General features: G+C 44.4%; 1 protein-coding gene across 6 annotated transcripts in view; it reads left to right on the top strand.

Annotated features, from left to right (window-relative positions):
* Positions 1-25610, top strand: part of MGAT5 (alpha-1,6-mannosylglycoprotein 6-beta-N-acetylglucosaminyltransferase) — a 360006-nt gene that overhangs the window by 253108 nt on the left and 81288 nt on the right. For all 6 annotated transcript variants that reach the window (XM_024764088.1, XM_024764090.1, XM_024764087.1 and 3 more), the window contains one exon: positions 13209-13342. In XM_024764088.1, coding sequence (XP_024619856.1) covers positions 13209-13342 — 134 coding nt within the window. The remainder of the gene's footprint in view (positions 1-13208; positions 13343-25610) is intronic.

Raw genomic sequence — 25610 nt, 5'->3', positions numbered from 1 at the left:
TTTGTCTGCCTAAAAAAAAAAAAAGAAACCTGTATGGCAAAATCAACAACACAAAAAAATAACACCATAGCAAATTGTGTTAAAGAGGATTAATATCGCTAATGTATAAAGAGCTTCTAAAAAATTGAGAAGAAAACATTCCACAATCCAGTAGGAAATGGGCAAAAGCAGTTTGGAGAAAAAAGAAATGTATTGCCCCCAATATATGAAAACATGTTAACCTCACTCATGATAAGAGAAATGCATTTTAAAACTGCACCAAGATCCCATGTCCCGCATATCAGATTGGCCAAAGTCTGAAAGTTTGCTGACGCAGCTCTTCCTATGGTGAGACTTAGGGAAGGCAGTGGGAATGCAGCCTGGCTGGCACTTCCCTGTGCAAGGGGATTTGTCACTGTCTAGCATAGCTTCCTAGGCATCCTTCCTTTGACAAGGTCATATCTAGGAATCCATCCCAAAGATAAGTGAGCAAAGGTCAGACATGGTATGTGTACAGTGTGTACAAGGCCATTTATTGTGGCACTATTTGTACTAGGAGAAGACTGGCAATAACCCAGAGGTTCCTAATAGAGGACTGAGTGAATAATATGGTCTATTGATAGAGTGAAGTCATGTGTAACTGTGCAAAAGGGCCGAGGGAAGACTCCAGTCTCTGGAGGGAGATGTCTAGGATATATTAAGCGGTAAAAACCAAAGTGCAGGAAGGTATGTGGAGTCACTCCCTTCTATATAAGAAGGGTATGATGGGAGGGAAGTGTGTGTACATGTATGAATGTGCTTGTGTTTTCAAAAGAAACAATGGAAGAATAACAAGCTAATAAAAATGATTACCACTGGAGGAGGGTTTGCAGGGACAGGGATAGGAAATAAATGTCTCTTTTTTTAAATTGAAGTATAGTTGATTTACAATGTTCTGTTAATTCCTGCTGTACAGCAGAGTGATTCAGTTATACCTACAGATACATTCTTTTTTATATTCTTTCTCATATGGTTTATTACAGGATATTGAATATAGTTCTCTGTGCTAGATGTCTCTTAACGTACTTTATTTTGACTTTGGAACCATAGAAATGTTTTACATAATTTAAAAAGAAATCACTAAAGATTGAAAAGAGATCAAAAAATGAAACAAGAAATCTGTATCAGGTTGGTACTAATCTCTCACACAGATAAAATAATTATTTCAAGTGATTTTAAGCACAGTCTTTGGACCATACAGTTGTAGTGGGGAATACTTACATTGTTATTGGAAACAATTACAGTTATACTGTAGGAACTACAGTTTGCAGTATATAGGAAGAGGGGAGTGTATAAAGAATTTAAGTAAAGATTGTATAATACTCAGCTTGAATAGGAAATATCACTATGAACTTATATTTTCTCTCTGAAAAGGAAATGTTTCCTAACTCTGTACTTTGAAAAGGATCAAAAGTAAAGACAATCCAGTGGCAGTGAGTATCCTTAACACTCAGATTGGGATTTCCTAAGTACCTTTCCCACTAAAGGATCCTCTTTCTAAGATAAATAGGTGATTCCAGGTCTAGGGCAGGAACTGTTAAAGATGGGACATCTTTCACGTGGAAGCAAGGAAGCTAAGAAGGACCCCTGGGGTGGAGTCAGAGGGACACAGGAGCCAAAGCTGGGGTAGTTTGAGCATCAAAAAAAATAATGACTGCAGTGGATTTGAATCAAACCAATGGAAAATAATCCATGAATCCAGAATGATAGTCCAAGCAAGAAAAACCCAGAAAATCAATCGATCACCTTTGCGAGTTGCTAAGACACTGACTTCATTACTCTGAAAAATAGATGGAAAGAATCCAGCTTTGATCATGCCTTTCTCGGACAAATTGTATTTGAAGATAATCGAATAGCTGATGAGAGAACGTTGTTAATTATGGGGAAATCACAGCTAATAAATGCAAAAGGAATGAAAAATTAGAAAATCAGCATTTTACAACTCCTAATGAGACAGCAGAGCAAGGTGGGGACCATCAATGGTGGCAAAATCCATCAAGTAACAGGGTGATGGAAAATTTCCTCGTGGCTAAGTCCGGGTCCAGTCTAACTCGGTCGTTGCCACAGAATCTTCCTTCCAGTAAGTGTGACTATTCTCACAGCCTGAAGGGGAAGACCATTCCTTTGAGTAGAAGATGAAAGTGTCAAAAGTGTACCTATGTCTTGTCAATTTAAAAAAAATGAAACAGATTTACTAGTGCTTAATAGATGGGCTGATAGTAATCATTACATAATTGATGTATAATGGGCACATACACTGTGGGTGTACCTGGATTGTTTTCTCTGGATGGGATGCACAAGGGAAAGTTTGGAGACCACAGAAGTAGTGTCGTACTTGTAGAATCAGGTCGTCGTCAAGTCTGGCTGTCTTATTATGGGATTACCAGTGTTCTGGCAGGTGTGCAGTACAGGGAGAGGGTAGAGAAGGCTGTCTAGAAAGGGCCCAGCAGGAGGATAAGGAAAGAGAAGAACGCACCCACACTGTTCCTGAAGCATGTTTAGGGGTAGGGAAGTGAGACGGATGCTCCTGACCAGGTCGATGCTCTTGAATATTCAGAGAGCACCTCTCACTTTAAGGCTGCTTGTATTTCTCCTCTAACTCATTTCCTCACTAAGTTGGTAGAATTTCTACAAGCTGAAAAGCCTGGCTTTTTTTTTTCTTCACTGTTTTGCCCCAAATCTCAGAATTTCACTAGAACTAGCCTCTCTGTGTATTCTGTTTGCATTTGGGCATTTTTGTGTGTCAGCATAGGCTGTTCCCAGCACCTTGCCAAGCAGCTTCTATAGGGACCAACCGAGTGGTCAGACAACAGTAAGGACATTTAACTAGCTCTTTGAGCAATCAAAGATCGCTTTTTTTCCGGGAAGCTGAGCTGAGAAGTGCAGTTCTTCCTCCGTCAGGGCAGGCTTCTTGTTCCTTTTCCCTTTTGTCAGTACTCTAGTGTCACTTCTGAGCTGGGCACTGAGACCCATCTCCTGCCCCAGAGCCAGCTCTGAAAAGCTCAGCATGGACCAAGCTATTCCTCCTCAGAAACCACAGTGCCTTCCCTTTGCCTGTGGGGTCAGTTCCAAAGTCCATAGCATAGCTCTCGGGCCCCCTGCCTTCTCTCCCCTACCACGGCCCTCCCCTGGCCTCCCCAACCTCACTAGACAGTCTGCTGGTCTCTGAAGGTGCCACCGTGATTCCTCACCACCTTTGCCGCCTTCATATCACCCTTACAGCAAAATTTTATTTTTCTCTTGAAGTCTCTATTTAAATGACTTCCTTTCCAATCAAATTAAAAAAAATAATAATAACCCTATTATAAAAACAAGGAAAGCCTCCCCAAGGAAAAAGTCCCCCATATCTTAATGTAAGCATTATTATCTTTTTCAGGGGTATATATTTTTGCATAGTTATAACACACATACTAAAATTTTATATCTGCTTTTTTTCCATTTACTATATCAAAAAATATTTTCAAGGTTCAACTTTTAAAACCATTGTTTCCAAGGCTGTTTTATATAGTCTGTCAAGTGGACTTTGTATTTATTTGGGGTACTTTTGTTAGTTCTTGTTGAGAATTAATTGTTGCTTTTTCTGGGCTTGCCAGGAACTTGACCCTATATTTAGGCATTATTTCCATCAACAGCCTTTTATCGGCTGTGCGTACTGCTTTTTCTAAACTCCTGAAAGAGTTTAGAAAAAATAAGGTATTCTCTTATTTTTCTCAGTCCCAAACAAGGTGCATCATACCCCAGTAAAGGAATGAAAGGAACCTGCCAACACAGAAAAATCAAATAGAGAAGACATCTGCCTGTACCATTTTACAAGAGAAAATAAACCCCTGAAGTTGGTGTCTTGCACCTTGAATTATCCCGTATTTGAATAGTTCTAATTATCTGCCTGACACGCTCTTTCACAACTTCATCAGTCGTGGGAAAACATCTTCATCTAATTGAGTTTTTTCCTCTCTTGCCCTGAAGACTGTGGCTGAAAGTAGCAATAGCAGAGATTACCAGCTTCCCCATTCGTAGTTTCAGGCAAGCTCCATCTCAGACTTACATTTACCTCCTGTCGTTGAAAAGTTTCCGTAGCGCTTATTAGTCTGTTTAACAACCTCACCGTTCATATCACTGTAATAGAACATGTCCTATTTTCGAAGCAAAGTCTGTTTGTACTGGTTTATTTTTACTTCAGTGATTTTTTTAGTCCTTTTAAGAATTTGCCTTCTGGGTGGCTCATATCGTGGAATTATAATCCGGGCTGGGAGATGCTCAGCGTTTCTCGATACATGTAGAAATTTGGGAGCTGTGATAGAGATGAGTGAGGAACAGATTGGGGATTCTGGAGGCATTAGAGCCTCCCTGTTTCACCTCCAACCCCTTTGCATTTGTTATACCATCTGGCCTCTGATGGGGTGCTTTCTCCTGTGTAGGCTTTTAGGTCTCCCAGGGTGCCAAGTTCTCTCTGACAGCCAGGCCGTTGCATGTGCTGTTCCTTTGTCTGGAAACCGTGTCCCTCGCTCCCCCCGTCCCCCCTGCTCACCCTCCAGGGAGGTGTCCTGTCCTCCAGAAAGCCTTCCCTCCCTGAGCCTCGGGCTTCTGCTCCTTTCCCCTCCCCCACCCCACACCTGTGTGCCTGCCCAGATGCCACTTTGCAGTCTCCATGAGCATCATCACTGCTGAGTCCTCAGTCCCTGAAGTTGTAACATCACTGGTGATAGATATTGGTTGAATTAAGAAGAAAGAACAGGGGCTTCCCTGGTGGCACAGTGGTTGAGAGTCTGCCTGCCGATGCAGGGGACACGGGTTCGTGCCCCGGTCCGGGAAGATCCCACATGCCGCAGAGCAGCTGGGCCCGTGAGCCATGGCCGCTGAGCCTGCGCGTCCGGAGCCTGTGCTCCACAACGGGAGAGGCCACAGCAGTGAGAGGCCCGCGTACCACCAAAAAAAAAAGAATAAAGAACAAAGTAGACCCAACCACAGAATGGAGTTAATGAAAATGTAAGTAACATCATGACACTCCCGTGCCCACAATGACGTAGCCTCTCACTGTAGGGGAAGATGAGTCACCCCAGTTGCCTCAAGGCCTGGAGTGGTCTGGCCCCGCTACCCGCCACCCCGGCCTCATCTCTTACTACGTGTCCTGTTGCTCACTACTCTCTAGCCTCCTTACTGTTGTTTGGATGGGCCAGGCACACTCCTACCCGAGGACCTTTGCATTGGTTGTTCCATCCTCCAGGACATTGTTCCCTTAGACTTCCATATCCCCTCCTTCAGGTCTTTAACTCAAATGTCACTTCAGTGAGACTAACCCTGACACCCCTACCTTTTTTAAATGCAACTCCTTTCTCCCCCAACTTCTTATACCGCTTCCCTGCTTTCTTTTCCTCTATAACTGTATTATCACTTAGCATTTATGCTTCACGGACTTTTGTTTATTTTCTTTTTTTCTCTGCTGGAATCTGAGGATAGTATTAGTAGGAGTTTTGTCTGTGTTGTTCATTGCTGAGACTCCAATACCTTGCAGAATATCTGGCACATAGTAGGCATTCAGAAAATACTTATCGATTGAATTAAATTAAATTGAACGATAATGCCTGTTCTATTTTTAGTCCATGCAACAATGTAGGGAAGGGTAAGGAATGTACAAATCTAAGATTACACTGTAGCACAGGGAACTATATTCAATATCCTGTGATAAACCATAATGGAAAAGAATATTAAAAAAAAATGGGGGGCTTCCCTGGTGGCGCAGTGGTTGGGAGTCCACCTGCCGATGCAGGGGACACGGGTTCGTGCCTCGGTCTGGGAGGATCCCACATGCTGCGGAGCGGCTCAGTCCGTGAGCCATGGCCACTGAGCCTGTGCGTCCGGAGCCTGTGCTCCGCAACGGGAGAGGCCACAACAGTGAGAGGCCCGCGTACCGCAAAAAAAAAAAAAAGAAGTGTGTGTGTGTGTGTGTGTGCGCACGTGCGCGTGTGTGCGTGCACATGTGTATAAACTGAATCACTTGGCTGTACAGCAGAAATTAACACAACATTATAAATCAACTATACTTCAATTAAAAAAAAATCTAAAGAGTACAGAAGCTTCTTGAAACCAGTGAACTCATGTTACTCTCCCTTGTCTTCCCACAGAAATGATTCACATGGTTGGGTTTTCAAGAGTTGTTCAAATCATACTGGTGGTCGTTGTCATTGACATTCTGACTCTTTGAATTTCTCCAAGGACTTGGGGTTTGCATCCATGTTTATTTGCATGATCAGATGGGAATAGTGGCTTGTAGACCAAAAATTTTGCCTGACGAAACAGGAATTTTAGAAACAAGCCAGTTCCCTTTCATGCAAGTGACAAACATGTTGGCTTCAGCTAAGGATCCATGGCTTCCATGTACGACTTTATTTTCAGGGCCTGACAAGCAAAGGAGCTATTTTTGATTCAAACAGCGTTTTTGGCCTTTCATTTCACTTGGACCGGGAGGGCTCTTGCCTTTTACATCTGTGCTGACCAGTGAGTAACAGGATCAGCCTTGTAATTCCTTCAGTCTGAGACTCAGCCTCCAGGAGAAATGTTCTTCTAAGGGGTCCATTCCCTCCTAAATTGCTTTTTGACACTTGAAAAATTTACTCTGGTGTGCCTTCTGTCAGCAATTCAGATGCTCATCTTTTCAACTCAACTGTACATAATAGTTTCCCTAGCCTGTATCCCAGCCTCCTGTCTCTCAAAGAGCCTAGCATCACTACCATTTGGGAAACAAAATCAAGTTTGATGAAATTTGAAGTAAAGCATCACTATGTGCACGTTTTAAAATCAGATGGCTACTTGTGTGATGTAGCTATTTTTCAGTAGAGTGTTTTTCTGTCATGTAGGTTTCATCATCACCAGAGTCAGCATCAAAATTGTGAGTGCCATGAGTGACAGCAGCCAGTATTCTTCCCTGTTTTGTTATGAAATTTTTGAAATATACAAAAATGGAAAGAAATGTAAAATAGAAACCCAAAGCCTAGACTCCACAGTTAACAGTTTGCTTTATTCTGTGACCTGTCCATCTATATGTCTATCTTCTCTCCATCCATCAATCCAATTTTTTTTTCCTTTTATGCATAAAAGAACACTTAACCCTTAGATGTTTCAGCATGACATCATTAACGAGAGTTCAATATTGGTCACCAAATTGTGTTTATTTATTTTTTTTATGTACAAAACTAAATTATTTTATTTAATTGTTTACTGTCTTCCTCCCTGGCTGAATATAAGCTCCATGAGGGGAGCTTCATCCATGCTTATCTTGTTCACTGGTATATCCTTAACTCCTAAATTGTTGCCTGGCTCATAGTAAGTGCTCAGTAAATGTGCCGAATGTTGAATGAATGATGATACTGAGAAACCTGTGATGTTAGAATTTTAAAAGCCTAGATCACTGATTTGTTTCCCTTCTTCCCAAATCTACGTTGTGACCTAGATAAAAAGATATGTTCATTTACCTATTTAATAAATATTTATTGAACATCTGTACTATACTAGGCCTGAGCTAGGTTCTAGGGTAGAGTGGTGAGCTTCCTTAGCTAATGATGAATCCTGAGAAGAATGGACTTTGGTTTGGGAGCTTGTGTGCAAAGAACATGATGCTGGAAGTAATTCAGGCGTGACCTCTGCTGCCTAGTAATAGAGCTCTGCCTACAAAGTCAGTCACACCAAGTAATGAAGCATTCATCATTGATTTAATCAGTCGTTCATTCAGAAAATATTTCCTCAGCTCCTACTATGCTCTGGGCTCCTGGAAGTCGGAGGCACATAAAACATGGCTCAGTCCTCAAGGAGCATATAGTCATAAGTGGAGACAGTGATGTGTGATAAGGACTCTAACTCTTCGTGGTCTAAGAGAGCAGAAGAAGGGTACTCACCTCAGTCTTAGGGAGTCAGGGAACCCTTCAACTAGGAGGCGATGAGAGCTGAGACTTAAAGGCAGGAGGAAGTGATAGACATGCCAGACACATGCCAGCATGAGATAAGATGGAAAAACATGGCATTAAAAACCCCGGGTAGGTCGTGAAGAAGAGATATCTGTGGAAGGGTGACCTGGAATGACAGGTGTACTTGGGTGCTGCTTCCCCCTGAGGGTAGTGAAGCTTTTCCGCAGGAAACTGCCATAGTCACATATTTGTTTCAAAGAATACCTTGTCAGGCAACACAAAGGATGGATTGGAGTTAGGAGGCAGTGAGAACGGGACGAAGGGGCAAGGCTGGAGGTGTGGAGACTACTCGGAAATCCACTGCAGAGTTTGTGCGGGTGCAGTGATATTCGATAGTCGTTGATTTAGATAGCCAAGAATTGGAAACATCCTAAAGTGGTAGGGTGTATTAGACCGGATTTCGGTCGAACTGTCTTGGTCACAAGGGTTTGTTGGCTGTTGTCACAGGGAATTGTTAAAACCGGCTTGAGGCAGAGCTGGATTCAGGGCTTGGAGGATCTCTTTACCCTCTCCCTATCTCGGCTTTGCATGTCTCTGGATTAGCATCATTCTCAGGCAGGCTCTCCTCACATGGGCACGGAGATAACATTTGCAGCTCTAGACTTCTACCCTGCCAGCTTAGTAACCGTAGCAGCAAGATGTTGACTCCAAAAGCAGCGCGCTCATCATGGAGCAATGTGATAGGCGGGACTTGGATGGTAAACCCATCTTTCAAGTGAGCCTTGGTCGAGTCCAGTCCTGTGGATCATGTGCCCATCCTTGGAGGCATGGGGAGTGGCGGAGGTAAGGGGTCAAGACTGGCACCAGTTCAAGCCACCCGAATGGAACAGAACTGCATGGCTGGTGTGGGAAGTGCAGTTGGTTCCACTAAGTGATGCTGGCAGAACGGAACCATGGGCAATTCCATCCTCAGTCTAGGCGCTGAGGTATTGTGCTGCTTAAACAAGTAGTGATGAGTATGGTTCTTACCCCAGAAAGATACCTGTAGCACTTGCTGTCAGAGAAAAAAGAAATTCACAAAAGATCCAATTTTGTAAGACCCAACTTTGGTTTGAGGATTAAAAAGGATCCATGAGTCTAGAAAAAAGGAGCCTAATAGTGGTTATTTCTAGGTGGTAAAATGATGGGTGACATCATTCTTTCCTTATTACTGTCTTTATCGTCTGAAAAAAAGGTATACACTGAGGATGTGTTTCTGTTGTAACCAGGAAAACCGTTTCTATTTAAAGAAAAACTTATCTATTGAAGTTTTGACAAGATTTGGTGAGGTCAGAACTAGAAAAGGTGAACAGGAGAGAAGGAGGAGATGGCTTCTGAGAAGCTGACATCCCCTGGACTTGGTGAATTGGATGGCTGTGAGGCTGCAGAGGGAGCCCAGCTGGCCCTTGGTGACTAGGTGGCATGGGGGTCCCCAACACTGCAGGGCTGGCAGACATCTGCTAGAAGGAATTTTGTACTTCTTAAGAGATGTTTAGAACTGACTGGTTGAAAAATAAGATCTAGGAGAATTTATGCTCTTGAAAGAAGGTTCAGTTTGACTTAATAAAAGTTGTGAATTACATTTCAAACGAGGACATTATAACTGCTTGGTAGATATAGTGTATACCTAACTTACTAAGTAGTTGGTAAGCTCCATGAAGGCAGAAACTCATCTTTATGTTGTAGTTCCTCAATACCTAGCATATAAATGTGGTTCATAGAAAGAGTGCTCTAAAACGTTTGTCACTGAATGAACTATTCCATCTAAACTAACAGTAATTCTTCAAAGAAGTCATTGCAGGATTCAGCTCAGGAAACTCACCACCCTGATTTGGTTTGTAATCATTTGTGAATAGGTGCTTTCCAAGTACTTAAAATAATGCTTTTCTTAATAAGAAAAAAATGTCCTAAAATTCTTTAAAGATCATTACTAATGTTGAGGAAATCCCTTCCAGTTTGTACCACGTAGAAAAAATCAGCTTGCTTCCACATACATTTAAGTAGCTCAAGCTGATTCTCTATATATATATGTATATATTTTTAAAGTAGTCTTTTATGTGTATTTTGGTCTACCTTACAATATTATTCTCCTCCAAAGCATGTTTACCACTCTGGTTCACAGAGTCCAGAAAATAAAATATCTGGACTCTGAAGCTGTATATTAAAGTGTTTTAAGGAGCTTGGGCTCTGGAAACAGCTGGTCTGGCTCTGAATCCCAACATTGCCATTTCCTGGCGTGTCAACTTGGGTAGTTTAAGTAACTCTCTCTTTTCTCATCTGTACAAACGTGTTATAAGGTTGTCATGAAGATATAATGAAATGGTCACTATAAGGCACTCAGATTGTCAGTTATTTAAAAAAAAAATCACATTTGTTTACCGCCTGGGTTGGAGTGATTTCCAAAAGTACAAGATTTCCTGTGTCTCATTTATGATGGGATTTCTTTGATTTACCTTGAAATGTAAATACCTTCCCTTTGAATACCGTTCCCACAGCTGAAGTCTGTGTTCCCATCTGAAGGCAAAGCAAAAGACAAAGCTTGGCCTGAGGGTAGATCTCCACAGAAAGGTCCTTTCAGATCCATCAGCCTGTACTTTCGGCTTTTGGTTTATTTTAAGCAACTTTAGGAAGACTTGTGTTCAGACCAGGGCTCGTGATGGGGATGACACCAGGAAGGCACCCAGCTGCTGGCCGGCTCCTTGGAAGCAATACACACCTGCTCTGTGGGTACTTGCGAATCACCTGCCGGACGAGTCTCAACTGAGCATCCCCTCACGTTATAGACAGTCAGGGTCCTGTGGGTCCTGTGTGGCCTGGGAAGAGACATGGCTGGTCTGCCTGCTGCTCTTGAAACGTGGCAGTGCGTTTCTAAATGCTACCTCTATTTTTAACTTAAGTCGCACCTGAGCTTCTTAAACTGGTCCTGCAGGTTGTCGATCTCCAAGTTTAATACTGCAGACGAGAGAGAGGAGTTGAAATAAGGTGTGTAGATGAAAACTTAGAGGAGAGCTTGTATGTGTAATTTATTCCTCATACAGTGTCCAAATAGTCAATTTAGTACCAAATGATACTCATAAAATGGTAAAACCTCACCATTCCCTCCTTCCCTCCTTCCCTCCCTCCTTCCTTCCCTCCCTCCCTCCTTCCTTCCTTCCTTCCACGCAGGGTCTTAGTTGCAGCATGCGGAATCTAGTTCCCTCACCAGGGATCGAACCCAGGCCCCCTGCATTGGGAGTGCAGAGTCTTAGCCACTGGACCACCAGGGAAGTCCCACCCCACAAGTTTTTTGAGTAGATTATTTACTGCCTCTCGCTCTCGTTGTTCAAGCTGTGGGGAACCTTTGACACAAAAATATAAACAGATATGAGTTTTTTTTTTCTTTTTTGGGTCTTGATGATCATTTTATTTTTGAACATACCTTAGTATATGATGTATTTTTCCAACCTGTTAAGTGTTTTAGATACTAGATTATTTCCTTTTTTAAGACAGGCCCACCTAGAAACTAGATAACTGAACTGCAGAAATGAGTATCTAAAGCATGGAGCTTTAGTCACCACATACATTTTCTGAAGATAAAACCACGATTTCAGAGTTTAAAGTGTCTGATTCTATTTCAGAATTTCTACGACGAACCATAAGTTTTAAAAAGAGATTTCTTGAGCTGCCTTATCGACATTTCAGATGCATGCAGACTCTCTTCCCCTCCCCCAGACCCCTTCAAACCCCCTTCCTGCCATCTCCTCCAAAAGGAGAAAATGAAAGCAACCATTGCCTCTTGTTGGCAGTAGAACTTATTCAGTGATTTACTTTCCAGCCAACTGCAGCCATAGCCATTGCCTCTGGGCGCTTGTTCAAAAACGCCGAAATGCAATAACAGATTGGCCAGACCACACAGGACTCTGCAGACACAACCCTATTATCTCCTCATCTGTCACCCCCATTAGGCAGCAGCCTGGGAGACGGGATGGTGATCACGAGTATTTAGGCATCTCCTTCACGTCCACAGCTCACGGCTCTCCACCCGGCTTCCTGGTTCATCTTCCTGCGGGTGCATGAGTGGGGCCCGGGCCTTCAGATCCCTAGAGCATCTTTAAGGGCTTCTGTCCCTGCTTCCCACCTGGGAGAGTCCTGAGAAAACCAAAACAAGACACAGGAACGAGCTTCCTCCGGTTGTCCATTGTCGACCACCCACCGGTGAATGAACAGGGCACGGTCAGCACTGTGCAGACTTTACTGAATATCCAGTCTCTCTCCACTTAAGTTATTTTTAGTCGTTCTATTAAGGTCAGAGTCAAGCCGAGCAGTCGCTTCATTTCATATTGTGAGGCCTCTGCAGGCTTGGTCATCTCCTGCAAAGCAGATTTCTCTGGTCAGATGACTGGATAGGAGAGGAGAGTCTTTGTTTCCTCGAGAGACACTCATTTTCTGATTGTGGCTTTCTGGTGAAATTCCTTTTTAAAATTATAGGCACAAGAGACAAATGTTTGAGAAGGGTATATGGGCTTGCTTTCTCCCTTGGTCGAGTGTTAAAATAGAGAAGTTTAGAACTCAAACAAGGAGCGATCCAAAGGAAAATGCCTCTTCTCTTCCAGAGTCGTGTACCCTGGAGACTAGACACGGTTCCTTAGGGTGGTTGGCTTTTGGGGGGGGGTTCCCCTCCCCTTGAGCTTCACCTTTTATTCTGTCTCCGTCCCATCCATCCGTTCAGTACACGGCCCCAGAATTACATCTGTCATTAGTGAGTGATTCTTGGAGGAGGTGCAGGGTTGGGGTGATGTTGCTTGGTTTTGCCCCCCAAATCCCCTTGTGCCCTACTGGATGGTGAACACACAGCTGGAGTAGATGAGAGCAGCAGGGTCCACTGACCCTATTGAGGACCATGGATTCAGCCCTGCTCCCTACAGATTTCTGGCCACTAGTTGGTAAAACCTGGACGAGGGAGATAGTAGCCTTGGGCTGAGGAAACAGGAAGGAGGGGAGAACCCAGCTGAATGGATTTTAAACAGATGGACTTTCCACTGAAAAAAGCAGGGTTGGGCTTGGGTTAATCCATCCTGGAGAGGATTGTTCTCTGTGAAGGTTGAGCTGGGGCTGGGTGGGAGCAGGCCACCCCTCGCTCCTCCCAGGTAAGAGAACAGGGTGAAGTGAAAACCTTTAAATATGTCTGAGACAGCTTACATGACATTTGTAATCGTTGGTGTTCCTTCTTGCTGATTGAATCCTAACTGCCCTGTCCCATCCTTTCCACACCAGCGCACACCCCAGACAACAGCTTCCTGGGGTTCGTGGTCGAGCAGCACCTGAACTCCAGCGATATCCACCACATTAACGAAATCAAGAGGCAGAACCAGTCCCTTGTGTACGGCAAAGTGGATAGCTTCTGGAAGGTGAGTCCGTCTGTGCGTGCCTCTTGCTCTGAAAAGAAGCTTGTTGCGTAATTTAATTAAACTTTGATCCGGGCAGTAATCAAGCCAAGTGCCCACGGCTTGACAGGGTCTGCTTAGAAGTAAAAAAGAACATGCAGGGATTTGGGCTGATCGGTGTCTGGGCGTCTAATAAAGGCTGTATGTACCCGCTCATCTGTACGGTGGCTGCACAGCAGTGCCCCTCACTCTTTGCATTTTGGAAGTGATGCATTCTGGCTCCTTTCCCATCCTCTGCTTGCTTCCAGAAGCCGGGGCCTCACAGGGGCTGGATACCTTTCTGGAGCAAAGCATTGCACAAGGAGACCCTTTGCCAAGTGACTCATTTCCTCTGCCCTCTGTGAAATGATTTGTAAAGGGAGGCAGCTCCCTTTGCCTGGGGAGGGCAGTGGCCCTTGCATCCTCTTGTCTGTGGTCAGTACTCCACTACGTGGGAAAGGGAGATGCCTGCCTGGGTTGACCACAGGCAGTTTACATGGGGACATCTTGGTTGAAACAACATTCTTGGTCACAGGCTGAGCCAGGTTTTCCAAGAACACTGGACTGTTGGGCCCTGGAGGGCCCCTTGGTCCTCCTGGGTTATTTATTTTCAGGCCCCATCTGGGGAAGGTATGAGAGAAGAGGAACCGGATTGGGGCCTGACCTGTTTACATGGCATGCAAGTAGTTTTATAAGGAAAGTCCGCCTTAGTATGCAAATTTTGCAGTATTTCGGGGGACGTGTTTGTACAAGATGGAACAGTCTCCAGGACTTCGAAAACGTGTCTCTTCCTAAACATAAAAGTTAATCACTTTCTGGAATGCTCAGGAACTGTGCTCTCCTGTTACCCTGTCTCCCTTACTTAGGAAGTTAGAAATCTGATCACTGAGAGAGCACACATGATGTGCAGGTGAAGGATTCCCTGTTCTTGGTTTGCTGACCCCGTGTTCAGAAAAGGGAAAACATTGCCACCCCCTTTGCAGTTCTAAAATGCTAACTATGTGGAAGGGGCAACACATCAGCTTATTTGCAGGGAAACTGATTTATTTCCGAGGAAGCTGATTTATTTCCAGATAACCGTCTTTGCTGTAAAGAGCTAGAATCCTGTCTCAGTACAGTGGTTCTCCACTGGGGACAGTTTTACCCCCCAGGGGACATCTGGCAGTGTCTAGGGATAATTCTGGTTGTCATGATCGAGGGTAGGGACCCTGGCATCTACTGGGTAGAGGTCAGGGATGCTGCTAAACATCTAACAGTGCACAGGCCAGCCCCACAGCAGGGAATTATCCTGCAGAAAATATCAGTAGTGCCAAGCCTGAGAAACTAGGGCTGGTTAATAAGATTTATTTCCTAATATATTATTCCACATTTTCTCCTCTCAAGTAGAATAAAATCAGTTGAGATTATAAGTGGTTATTTCAGATGTTCCCATGAATTGATATCTTTGCTTCCTTTGTGTCAAAATCAGCCCTGTGTGAACAGAGCATTTTTCAGCTGACATTCAGGTGAACTTGGGTTGAAAAGGGCACATTGGATGTTCTCGTTCTCAACTCCGTTGTAAAGAGAATGGATCATGGCACTGGTTTTAGGAAGACTGGGGTTCTTAAAAAAAAAAAAATTGTAACTCCCTTCTTCCTCCTGTACCTGTTCAAATAAACTAGTTTGCATGTCCACGTGGACTTGACCTTGAAATTATACACTTCTGTTTGGGACCCAAGTGCAGCTTCTTCCTAGGTGCTTCTGGCAGCTTTTTCAGTTTCCCTAGAAAAATAAAACAATAAATTGGTTCTGAAGGCTTTTTGGCCACCTTCTTTTGGACAAAGTAATACTGCCAGTAAAAGGATGATTTTCTTGATGCCAGTCAGGATCCCAAAAGTATTAACCGTGTTGGCCCGAGTGGTTTAGGGTTGGAAATCCCTCCAAAACCCCACAAGTGACCTGACCTTCCCCATCCTGTGCATCACTCAAGTATTACCAAAGACTGAGTAAGTGGTGAGTTGACATTAGAATTTGTTTGAATACCAAAAATCTGGTTTGTTGTTTCCATTTTAATACATTATTATTACCCAGCATTCTTTGATGCGAAAGACCCCAAAAGATGAAAAATACTGTAAAGTTTTCACATCAATTCAGGACATCATCTCAGACTTTGGAACACAGCACAGTATATGAGAGTTTAGTTTCTTTCTTCAAAACTTCCCCATCCCGTAGTACCTAGTGCATAGAAATCAGTCACGTTCAACACTGACTTTAGCTAGCAGGAAGGTTGGTGTATTTTTTTCCCAGCCTTTTGCCCCATTCTCTCCTCCCATCCAACCAGACGTCCTTGGGAAGGGGAGCAGTACTGTCAGTCCTGGGAGGTTTGGGATTGCAGCGGGCGCATGTGGGCTGGCACAGCTTTGGACCAGATGATTTGGGCGGTCCTCCCTCACCCTCAGGTTCTAGGACTCAGTGAAATTCTGAAGATAGCTGCTATGCTATCACTCCTCCGCCACTTCCTCCCCACCTGCCGAGGCACGTGATTGGGGAATGCCACCCCATGACCCCTCCACCTTTCGCCGATTGGCCCAGCGGGTTGTCCTCTGACCCAAGGCAGCAGGACTTTGGTGGTTGGCTACCGTGATTCTGGCTCAGAAAGCCAAGCTAGATCAATGGGATTCTTCACTTGACGTTGGAAAGTAGAAGGGCAGTGAGCCGTGGGTGCAGAAGTCAAAAGGATGCGTCCAGAGGTGTGATGAGACCCAAAAGCCTTCCAGGAGTCCAGTGATGAGGAAGCAGGACTGATTTGGAAAGGGAGAGGGTGTTGCTGAGAGGATGGTGCAGCAGAACCATAGGGAGGAGAGGTACCACCGTGAGAAATGTGGGGTGCTTTGCAGGGGCCACGTAGGAAGGCAGACAGACAGAAACCACCCATGCAGCCTGGAGAGAGAGAGAGAGTAGTTGCTGGAGTTTCTGGAAGCTTTCTTTTTCCAGATCATACATGTCTATCATACTCTGTTCCCTTCTAATATCCTGAGTCGTTCCTGTCCCTTATAGTCATATGAAGGGTATCTTCTAAAATATGTCTTCCCTGCCTTCCAAATGCCTATCAAGAAATACAGTCTGTTAAATATACAGGCTAAGGAGGAGTGGGCTAACTCTTCAACTCCCCGCGCTGGTCCCCAGTTTATGGCTGAGGTACCCTGTGGTCTTGTCCTCATGTTATAATACATAGTAGGGAGGTGGCTGGGAAAGAGGGGACCTTACTGTCTGATTCCAGAACCCAAAGATGCCTACTTAGGAAGCATCATTACCCAAGACACTTAGCATCAAATGGGACGGTATACAGCCTGATTCCAAGTACAAATCTCTTTCTTAGCCCGATAGCCCACAGTTCTAGGTTCTCCCTATCTACCCTGCTGCAGTCTGGTCATTGGCATCAGCTAACACATGTGCCTAGAAGGAGAGAGGTCTGTCCAGTGTGGCCAGATTCAAAGTCCTTCAACATCCTGTTAACTTAAGTCATCAGGGAGTGAAAAATTAGGCAATTTTGTAAAACTAAGGGATTTTGAAAATTGTAGAAATTAGAAGTAATTGAAATCTTGCTTAACTGTATTCTTTATTTCCATGTCTCTTTAAAAAAAAGTATCCTGAGCACAACTGATGCTTCTGTTGATGGTGGGTCAGCATTTTACATACTTAGGGACCCGCCATGGTGTTCTTAGTACTTCTTGATACACACCTGCCGCTAAAGTAACTGTTCTGAAGGCCTTGCTTTGAGCCCCTCCAGGGAATAAGCATAGCTGCTGAACCACAAACTGGGGTTCCTGCCTTAGCCTGCAATTCACCAGTGTGAGAAGTAATTAACCGCTTTGAGCCTTAGATGTCTGACCTGGGAAATGGGAGCAGTAACAAGTACCATGTAGAGCGGGGCTTGTCAGCCTTCATAGTGCATAGGAATCACCTGGGATCTTGTTAGAAGCCGCTTTGATTTAGACCTTCTGGGGCGGGACTGAGATCCCGCATTTCTTGAAAGCACCCAGGTGATGCACAGGTGATGCTGATCAAAGCACAAGGCCTTGGGATGTTTGGGATTGTGGAGAGTGCTTGGCCCTGAGTAGCTGGCCAATCAGTGAATAACTAAATCCCTTTTTCCTCTTTACTTTGGCCTTCCTGCTCCTCCTGTCAGGCTGTCAGCTCTTATGTCACTTTTTACTCCTCATAGCGCCTGATTCCAGTCACCCCCCGAGTCTCACTTCCCACTAAGCACATTTCTGTACATTTGCAAACATGGCTACTGCTAGTCTCTGGTGCCTGGCCCCTTCGAGTGGGGCAAACCTGTGGTGAGTAGTGGACTCTGAGAGGAGGTGGGAGGCCCGGTGTCTTCCTGGTCATCTGCCGTCCTGGTCTGTACAGTTGGTGCCTACTGGGCAGTAGGGTGTAGTGGTCGAGAACACAGACGTGGGTTCAAATCCTGCCTCTTGCCACCCCTGCCTGATCTCGGGCAAATTGCTTAAGTTCACTTGGCCTCATTTTTCCTGGGGATGATGGCAACAGGGTTTCTGTAGTGATTAAATGCAGTAATATGTGTAAAGTGCTTAGAAAATGGCCTGGCACTGAGTAAGTCTAAATAAATGTTTGCTGCTATTATTAATATCATTATTGGGGTCAGATTGGAAACATAGTGAGAATTGATGGGGATGCGAGATTGGGGATGTGCAGGGTAGAGCCTGTAGGGAACTGGCAAATACAAGCCTGCGCCCAGATATTCAGATTCCAATTTTGAAACTCTGGCCCCTGAGTGAAAAATGTCTTTGTAAATAAAGTTTTATTGGAACATAGCCACACCTGTCCATCACCTATGGCTGCTTTTGCACTAAAGTGTCAGAGTCGTATAGTTGTGATAGACACTGTATGACCATCAAAGCTTAAAATATTTATTATCTGGCCCTCTATAGGAAAAATTTGCTGACCCCTGAATTACATCATGTCCCATGTAAACCAAATCTCTCTGGGAGGACACATTTGGCCAACAGTCCCTGTTGGATCTCATCAGGGGTCTTTTTAGCTTGTTTTGGGGGTTCTTGGTTATGTTCTGTATAATTCAGGCCGATAGATAAGCAATCCATGGAAAATGAAGTGTGATTTTAGTAAAATCTGTTACTATAAAGACAGAGGCCCCAGCCCTGGGCCTCACACCTCTTAGTAGTAGGCAGTGAGCAAACGCTACTACTTATTCGATAGCTAACGCGTTGATAGTAAAAGAGGGCCTTATTAGTGCGGCGTTTACGCTTCTCTGGGCCTTTCACAGCCATCATTTAGGGAGGTGCATGATGATTCCTTCCGAGGAAGCACGGGCAGCCGTTACCTCCTTCACCATGCTGCTTTCTAGAGGAGAAACCGACTCAAGGAGATGGAGGGAATTGGCCGAGGTTCTGCAGCCCACGGCATGACAAATCCAGAACCAGGATCAAGGTTCTGGCCACCACCCCTCTTGGAAACTTGCCTCCCTGCTGCCACTTGCTGGAGGAGCTGTTCTGCGCCCCTCACGCCCACCCCCATCGGTGAGTCCATGCTTAGAGCAGGATTCAGAAGCCGGGAAGCAAGGTCTGCATGTGTGACATAGGTGCACAGCAGGAACCCTGGACAAACACTGGTCTGACAGGTAAAACATTGATCCGGGTGCTCACCACACAGATGAGGAACTCAGCAACAGCCTCGCAGCCAGTTCTGCGGAGGAAATACGCCTGATCTGAGCACTTCCAAGTGTTCCTGGCCCCAGACCCCAGGGTCCCGGCTTGCCCCAGTCCTAGCCTGCCCTGGCAGCAACCAAAGTCAGCTAGTCTCACCTGAATTTAGAAAACTCCTTTTTACCTAGATGACAGAGACTGTGTGTTGTTGGTTTTTTTTTAATTTACTTTTTTTTTTATTAAGTATTGTTGATTTACAATGTTGTGTTAGTTTCTCCTGTACGGCAAAGTGATTCAGTTATACATATACATACATTCTTCTTCATAATCTTTTCTATTATGGTTCATCACAGGATATTGAATATAGATCCCAGTTCCTTGTGCTATACAGTAGGACCTTGTTGTTTATCCATTCTATGTATAGTAGTTTGTATCCGCTAATCCCAAACTCCCAGTCCACCCCTCCCCCACCCTTCTTCCCCCTTGGCAACCACAAGTCTGTTTTTTTTTAAATTTTATGGAAATATAGTTGATTTATACAAGTCTGTTCTTTATGAAAGATTGTGGTTTTAAAGCTTCTCCTAAAATGACATGTAGTCCCATACCCACAGGCCCCAGAACAGGGAAAAGGATGATTTATTTTTACTTGTAATATAGTTTTATTATCACATTTCAATTATTAAACAATGAAATTTCCAAACAGATATCCCAGAGAACTAACTTTTTTTTTTTTCAATAAAAATGTTACACTACTATGGTTGCTTCTCACATGCAGTGTTTACCCTATATTCAAGTTTCTGATAAATCAACTGTAAGTTGAAATTCTGTTTCTGAGACATTTCCTGGCATACTAGGCAGTGCGTTAGAAAGGAGATGATACTGCACTTACTCTTTAATAATGTTTTAAGCATCTCGATATAATTAACCGTTCAAAACGAAAGTGAAAATGCACAAATGAAGGAGAACAAGTTTCTAAGCCTATAGTGCATCTTATGGGATATAAATCCATACAACTGCAAACAGCAATGTAATACAACCTTTCCCTTCTCTCATCTTAACTTCCCCGCATTTAAGTTTGTTTGTTTGTTTGTTTATTTATGGCTGCACTGGGTCTTGCTGCGCGTGGGCTTTCTCTAGTTGCAGTGAGCGGGGGCTACTCTTCTTTGCGGTGCACAGGCTTCTCACTGCGGTGGCTTCTCTTGTGGCGGAGCACGGGCTCTAGGTGTGCAGGCTCAGCAGTTGTGGCACGCGGGCTTGCGGGCTCTAGAGCGCAGGCTCGGTAGTTGTGGCACACGGGCTTAGTTGCTCTGCGGCATGTGGGATCTTCCCGGACCAGGGCTCGAACCCGTGTCCCCTGCATCGGCAGGCGGATTCTTAACCACTGCACCACCAGGGAAGCCCCTTCTTGCCCCTTTTAATCCATTTTCCCCACAGTAGCAGCCCATGTGATCTTTTTAAAAATGTGAATTGGATTGTGTTCCTCCTTTTCTCAAACCCCTCCAGTGGCTTCATTGTAAACTTAGAGTATGTTGCGTTTCAGGTGAAATCCGGTCGGTCAGTGGTTGAGCAGCCTCCCTGCAAGTAAGCCACATGTGCTCTGCACCCACTGCCCTCCCTCTGCTCCCCAGGCTCTGGCTACGCAAGGCCTCTGGTGCCACTTCCCCACGCCAGGAGCTCAGCCTCTGTAGACTGTTCCCTGCCCTGACACCCTGCAACCCTCGCCTCCTAGGGCCCCCTTGTCCCACGTGTATGCACTCAACCAAATGTCACCTCTCCCCATCTGTATCACAACATCCTCTTCCTTCCTTTTATATAATTTTAATCATTTTGTGATCATACTTATCTTTTTCTGTCAGTCTCTTCTTAATTGCTAAGAAATTAAGTGATTTGAGGACAGGAATCATTATGATTTTGTTCTACCCAGCGTGGTACCTGGCACGTTTGGCATGCGGTAACTAGTGGATGGATGAATCTCCTTTTGATTTCTTTTAACACTGATTTATATGTGGAGTTTAGGGTATGACTTGGAATGCGCTTTGCTTTGGGCATTGCCCTGTGCTCTTGTCTGAGGAACACGGGAAGGAGGGATTTGAAGGGAAAGGAGTGGAGCTCTACCTGTGTCAAGAGGTTTTCAAAACCCCTGGTGAAATGAGTAGTGAGAGGACCTGGGAAGAGGCCGGGACCTGGCTCTGGGCCAGCTCTACCGTCATCTTTGCGATTTGGAGCAGCATCTCCGTCCTCATTTTCCTCCCTTGTATGAATGAAGAAGGTATTGGTAAAAAGGAGTAAATTATTGATAGATCCAACAACATGGCGAACCTCAAAATAATTATACTGAATGGAAACACCATTGAAAAAGAGTCTCTACTGTATGGGTGTGTGTATATAAAACTCTAGAAAATGCAGACTAATCCATGGTGTCGGAAAGCAGATGGGTGGTTGCCTAGAGAGGGTTGAGGAAGAGGGGTGGGTATATCTGCCATCTTGATGGTGGTGATGGGTTCACGTTATATCCATATGTCAACACTTATAAAATTGTACACTTTAAATATGTGCAGTGTTTTCCTTGGCAAAAATTTGAACAGATGACCATGTGGGGGGAGGAAGCAGGCTTTTGACTATGTTATTCTGTACAAGGTGCCTCAGAAACCAAGCATCTGGGAGAGAAAACATTCATTGTTATGATGTTGCCAGAAGCCCTTATATTGCCTTTAGAAAGCACATGTGGCCATGGATGCAAGTTTAAAAAATGTGCTGTTTATTATATGCCAATTATACCTCAGTAAGGCTGTTAAAAATTAAATTAAATCAAAGTTGGCAAACAGTGGCCTGCGGGCCTATGGCCTGCAAGCTAAATATGGTTTCCACATTTTGAAAGTTATAAAAAATACAGTAAGTAAATAAAAACAAAAGAATATATGACAGATACCTTATGTGTTCCCACAGAGTCTACAATATTTGCTCTGAGTCCACTTACAGAAGAAGTTCGCTAAGCCTTGCATGAGATAAATAATTATTCACCTGTGTTCCCTGGGGCCCTGGGGACCAGCTCCTGTGGGAAATAGAGGGGTGGCTGCACGATATGGTCCCCACTTACCACAGCAGCTCTGGTTTATCTGTGGCATAGATTTGGATTTCCAGTCAAATTTCACTGGGAGAAAGGGTTCAACTGCTTTAAACAACCAAAAATAAATCTTGAAAGTCTCTAGACTAGGTGACCTCTGAGTCTGAGGTAGAATCCCATACTGAAAACTGTGTCATTATCTAGCTCACTGATTTTGTTGATTTGGGCTTAATTTAAATTAATGCAAAATTGGAAATGGGAGTTGTTTGGAGAAATGCTGTTTTATTTCGTAATAGGGTTTAACTGCTCTTAGTATATTGTTTTAATGAATCGCCAAAGACCTTTTTCACTTAAAGGACGTACTGAAATCCTTGAAAATGCATTTTTGTAAGAGGTTGACTAAACCTTGTCATCCTGTTCTTTAAGGTACTTGGCCAGAATTTCCTTCCCAGATGAGGTAGAGATAAACCAGATACATTTAAACCTACCATCAGTCACATTGGCTTATACGTTTTGAAATAACGAAATTGGGCTCAGTCTTGGTGAGATTTTTCTGGAAAACGTATTGTGATCACAGCTTGCGGTTTTGGTTGCAATCAGAAGAGCATTCAGAAGCATCCCTGTATCTCCCCCAGTTTATTCCCCTTGGGGTCGGGGAGTCCATCAGAAAAGACCTCATCACCATCCGTGTGAGACCACACTGGCCTAGAGGCGGGACTTCCATGTCCCCGTGCAGATGCGCCCCTCCAGGACGGCAGCTGGCCGAGCCTCAGTCCCCTGGGCATGCCGTCCTGCCTGGTTTAGCGCCTGGCCCACAATAGAGGTCAGTCACTCTGCAGAGCCTTTTCCCACGTTCAAGTACAAGTTTGGGGGTGGGGTGGGGGGAGGAGAAGGAAGAGAAACCAAATGGAAAGAGAACATCAGGCATGAATCAATGGCTTTTAAGATTTTAAGGGCTGCAGTCCAAGAGACTTAAGGACTTTTCGAAAATAGCATGGGCCACGTGCTGACTGTAGCTAACCCTGTGTGGCATCTGATGTGAGCTCGTCGGTGTGTGAAGAGCGAACTTGTGAATTCGAAGCTCAGAGAGCCTTGCTTGGGTGGCCTTTTCCCCATCGCATCATCCTAGCAGTCTGCCCCCTGTTTCAGCCAGCTCTCCGCTGTCACCTTAAAGCCCCCAAGGATTTTTGTTTGTCGATTGTCAGAGAGAGCACATCCTCCTTGTCATCTTTCCCTGTAGGCCCAGAGACACGGATTGGAGACAGTCCGGAGCAGTTGGAGGAACCCTGGGTGGGAAAGCAGATGCCCAGATTCTAATTTCAGCTGCACCTGCTCGCTGGCTGCTTGTCCTTGGAATTCATTTGCCCTCCGGGTCTCACTTTCCTCATCTGCAAAATGAGGTAGAGGCCTGGGTGTTCTTTGGTTTTGTTCCCCAGAGTTCCATGATGCTGTCATCTGAACTCCGTCTTGGCCTCCTCTCATTCTTTCAAGAGCAAAGGCACAGGGAAAATCACCTACAGGACAAGCTTATGGGCCGTCAGAAATAGGGCAGCGGGATAATTGGGCCAGGCCAGGCACAGAATCCATAAAACTGACTGCCTGGGGAAAAGGACGGGGTTGCTGGGACACAGCATTCGTGTTTGTAAAAGAGATTTCAGGAAGTCCTTGACGGTAAGCTTATGTGAGTCAACGGTGTGGGGAGCTGCCAAGAGTGGATAACAGACCTTCAGTGGTAAAGAACGAAGGACTGGTGTTCCCATCCATTTGAGAGCACCTAGTGAGCTCCAGGGTGTGGCAGTCACTCTGATGGGGTTCCATCCTGGTTCTGCCCTGACCAGCTGTGTGATTGCAGGCAAGTGCCTTAGGTTCCCTGCGCCTCTCTTCTCTCATCTGTAAAATGGGTGGTAATAATAGCACCCCTCATTAGCGTTCATAGGAAGATCACATGAGTTAATAAATACAAAGCTCTTAAAACAGTGCCTGGTATTCATTGGTATCTGTTAGTTTTTGCTGTTGTTATTATCAGCTAGCCAAATTAGAGCCTTTTGATTGGAAGGAGTACCATGTGGGGTGACTCGGAGCATGCTTTAGGAAGACTGCCTGAAGAGACTGGCGTGGCTGGCCTGGAAACAACAAGCCTGATTGAGGCTGCAGGTGGGCGGGTGAGAACTCCAAAGGGGCGGCAAACAGATGAGGAATCAGATTGGTCCTGGATGACCCAAAAAAGGACAGTAAACGGGCTGCTCGCTGCTCATGAACTTGCCGAGCTTTCAAGGAAGATCAGGCGTAGCATAACAACCGTCAGTGCCGTCCAGAGATGAGGCGGGCCTCCTGGGAAGCCATTAACCCCCCTACTGCTGTTGGCTGCAGGAACGTTGGCAGGGCTTTGGAGAGGTGTCACTGGTACCAGGGGACTTCAGGCTGCCTGAAGTGTACTGAGCGAGGATGTGTTCGTTGAAGGCGGGTGGAAAAGGGCAGGAGGGTGGGAGACAGGAGAAGGCACTCCAAGGAGGAAAAGCCCCCATGGACATTTTCTTTAATTTTTTTTTTTTTTTACTGAAGTATAGTTGATTTACAGTGTTTTAGTTTCAGGTGTACAACAAAGTGATTCAGTTTTATACACACACACACACACACACACGTCTCTGAAAAAGAATATATTCTTTATCAGATTCTTTTGCCATGTAGGTTACCCCATGAACATTTTTGTTTAGCCATCCCAACATTTTTTTTTTTTTTTTACTGAAGTATAGTTGATTTACAGTGTTTTAGTGTCAGGTGTACAACAAAGAGATTTAGTTTTATACACACACACACACACACGTCTCTGAAAAAGAATATATTCTTTATCAGATTCTTTTGCCATGTAGGTTACCCCATGAACATTTTTGTTTAGCCATCCCAACATTTTTTTTTTTTTTTTACTGAAGTATAGTTGATTTACAGTGTTTTAGTGTCAGGTGTACAACAAAGAGATTTAGTTTTATACACACACACACACACACGTCTCTGAAAAAGAATATATTCTTTATCAGATTCTTTTGCCATGTAGGTTACCCCATGAACATTTTTGTTTAGCCATCCCAACATTTTTTTTTTTTTTTTACTGAAGTATAGTTGATTTACAGGGTTTTAGTTTCAGGTGTAAAACAAAGGGATTCAGTTTTATACACACACACACACACACACACGTTTCTGAAAAAGAATATATTCTTTATCAGATTCTTTTGCCATGTAGGTTACCCCATGAACATTTTTGTTTAGCCATCACAACATTTTTTTTTTTTTTTCCTGGCCGTACCGCACACCATGCGGGATTTTAGTTCCCTGACCAGGGATTGAACCTGTGCCCCCTGCAGTGGAAGCACGGAGCCCTAACCACTGGATCGCCAGGGAATGCCCAGCACAACAATTTTTAAATTGGGAAATTTCCCATTTGGGAAGGTTCATTCATGCCAGAATCCCCACTTTCTCTTGAAAATGTAGGTGGTGTGGCCCATTGTACTCTTTTTTTTTTTTT

The sequence above is a fragment of the Neophocaena asiaeorientalis genome, unplaced genomic scaffold (genome assembly GCF_003031525.2).
Source record: "Neophocaena asiaeorientalis asiaeorientalis breed wild unplaced genomic scaffold, Neophocaena_asiaeorientalis_V1.1 scaffold102, whole genome shotgun sequence".
In the NCBI taxonomy this organism is placed as follows: Eukaryota; Metazoa; Chordata; class Mammalia; order Artiodactyla; family Phocoenidae; genus Neophocaena; species Neophocaena asiaeorientalis.
This window is presented reverse-complemented; position numbering and strand designations above follow the sequence as displayed.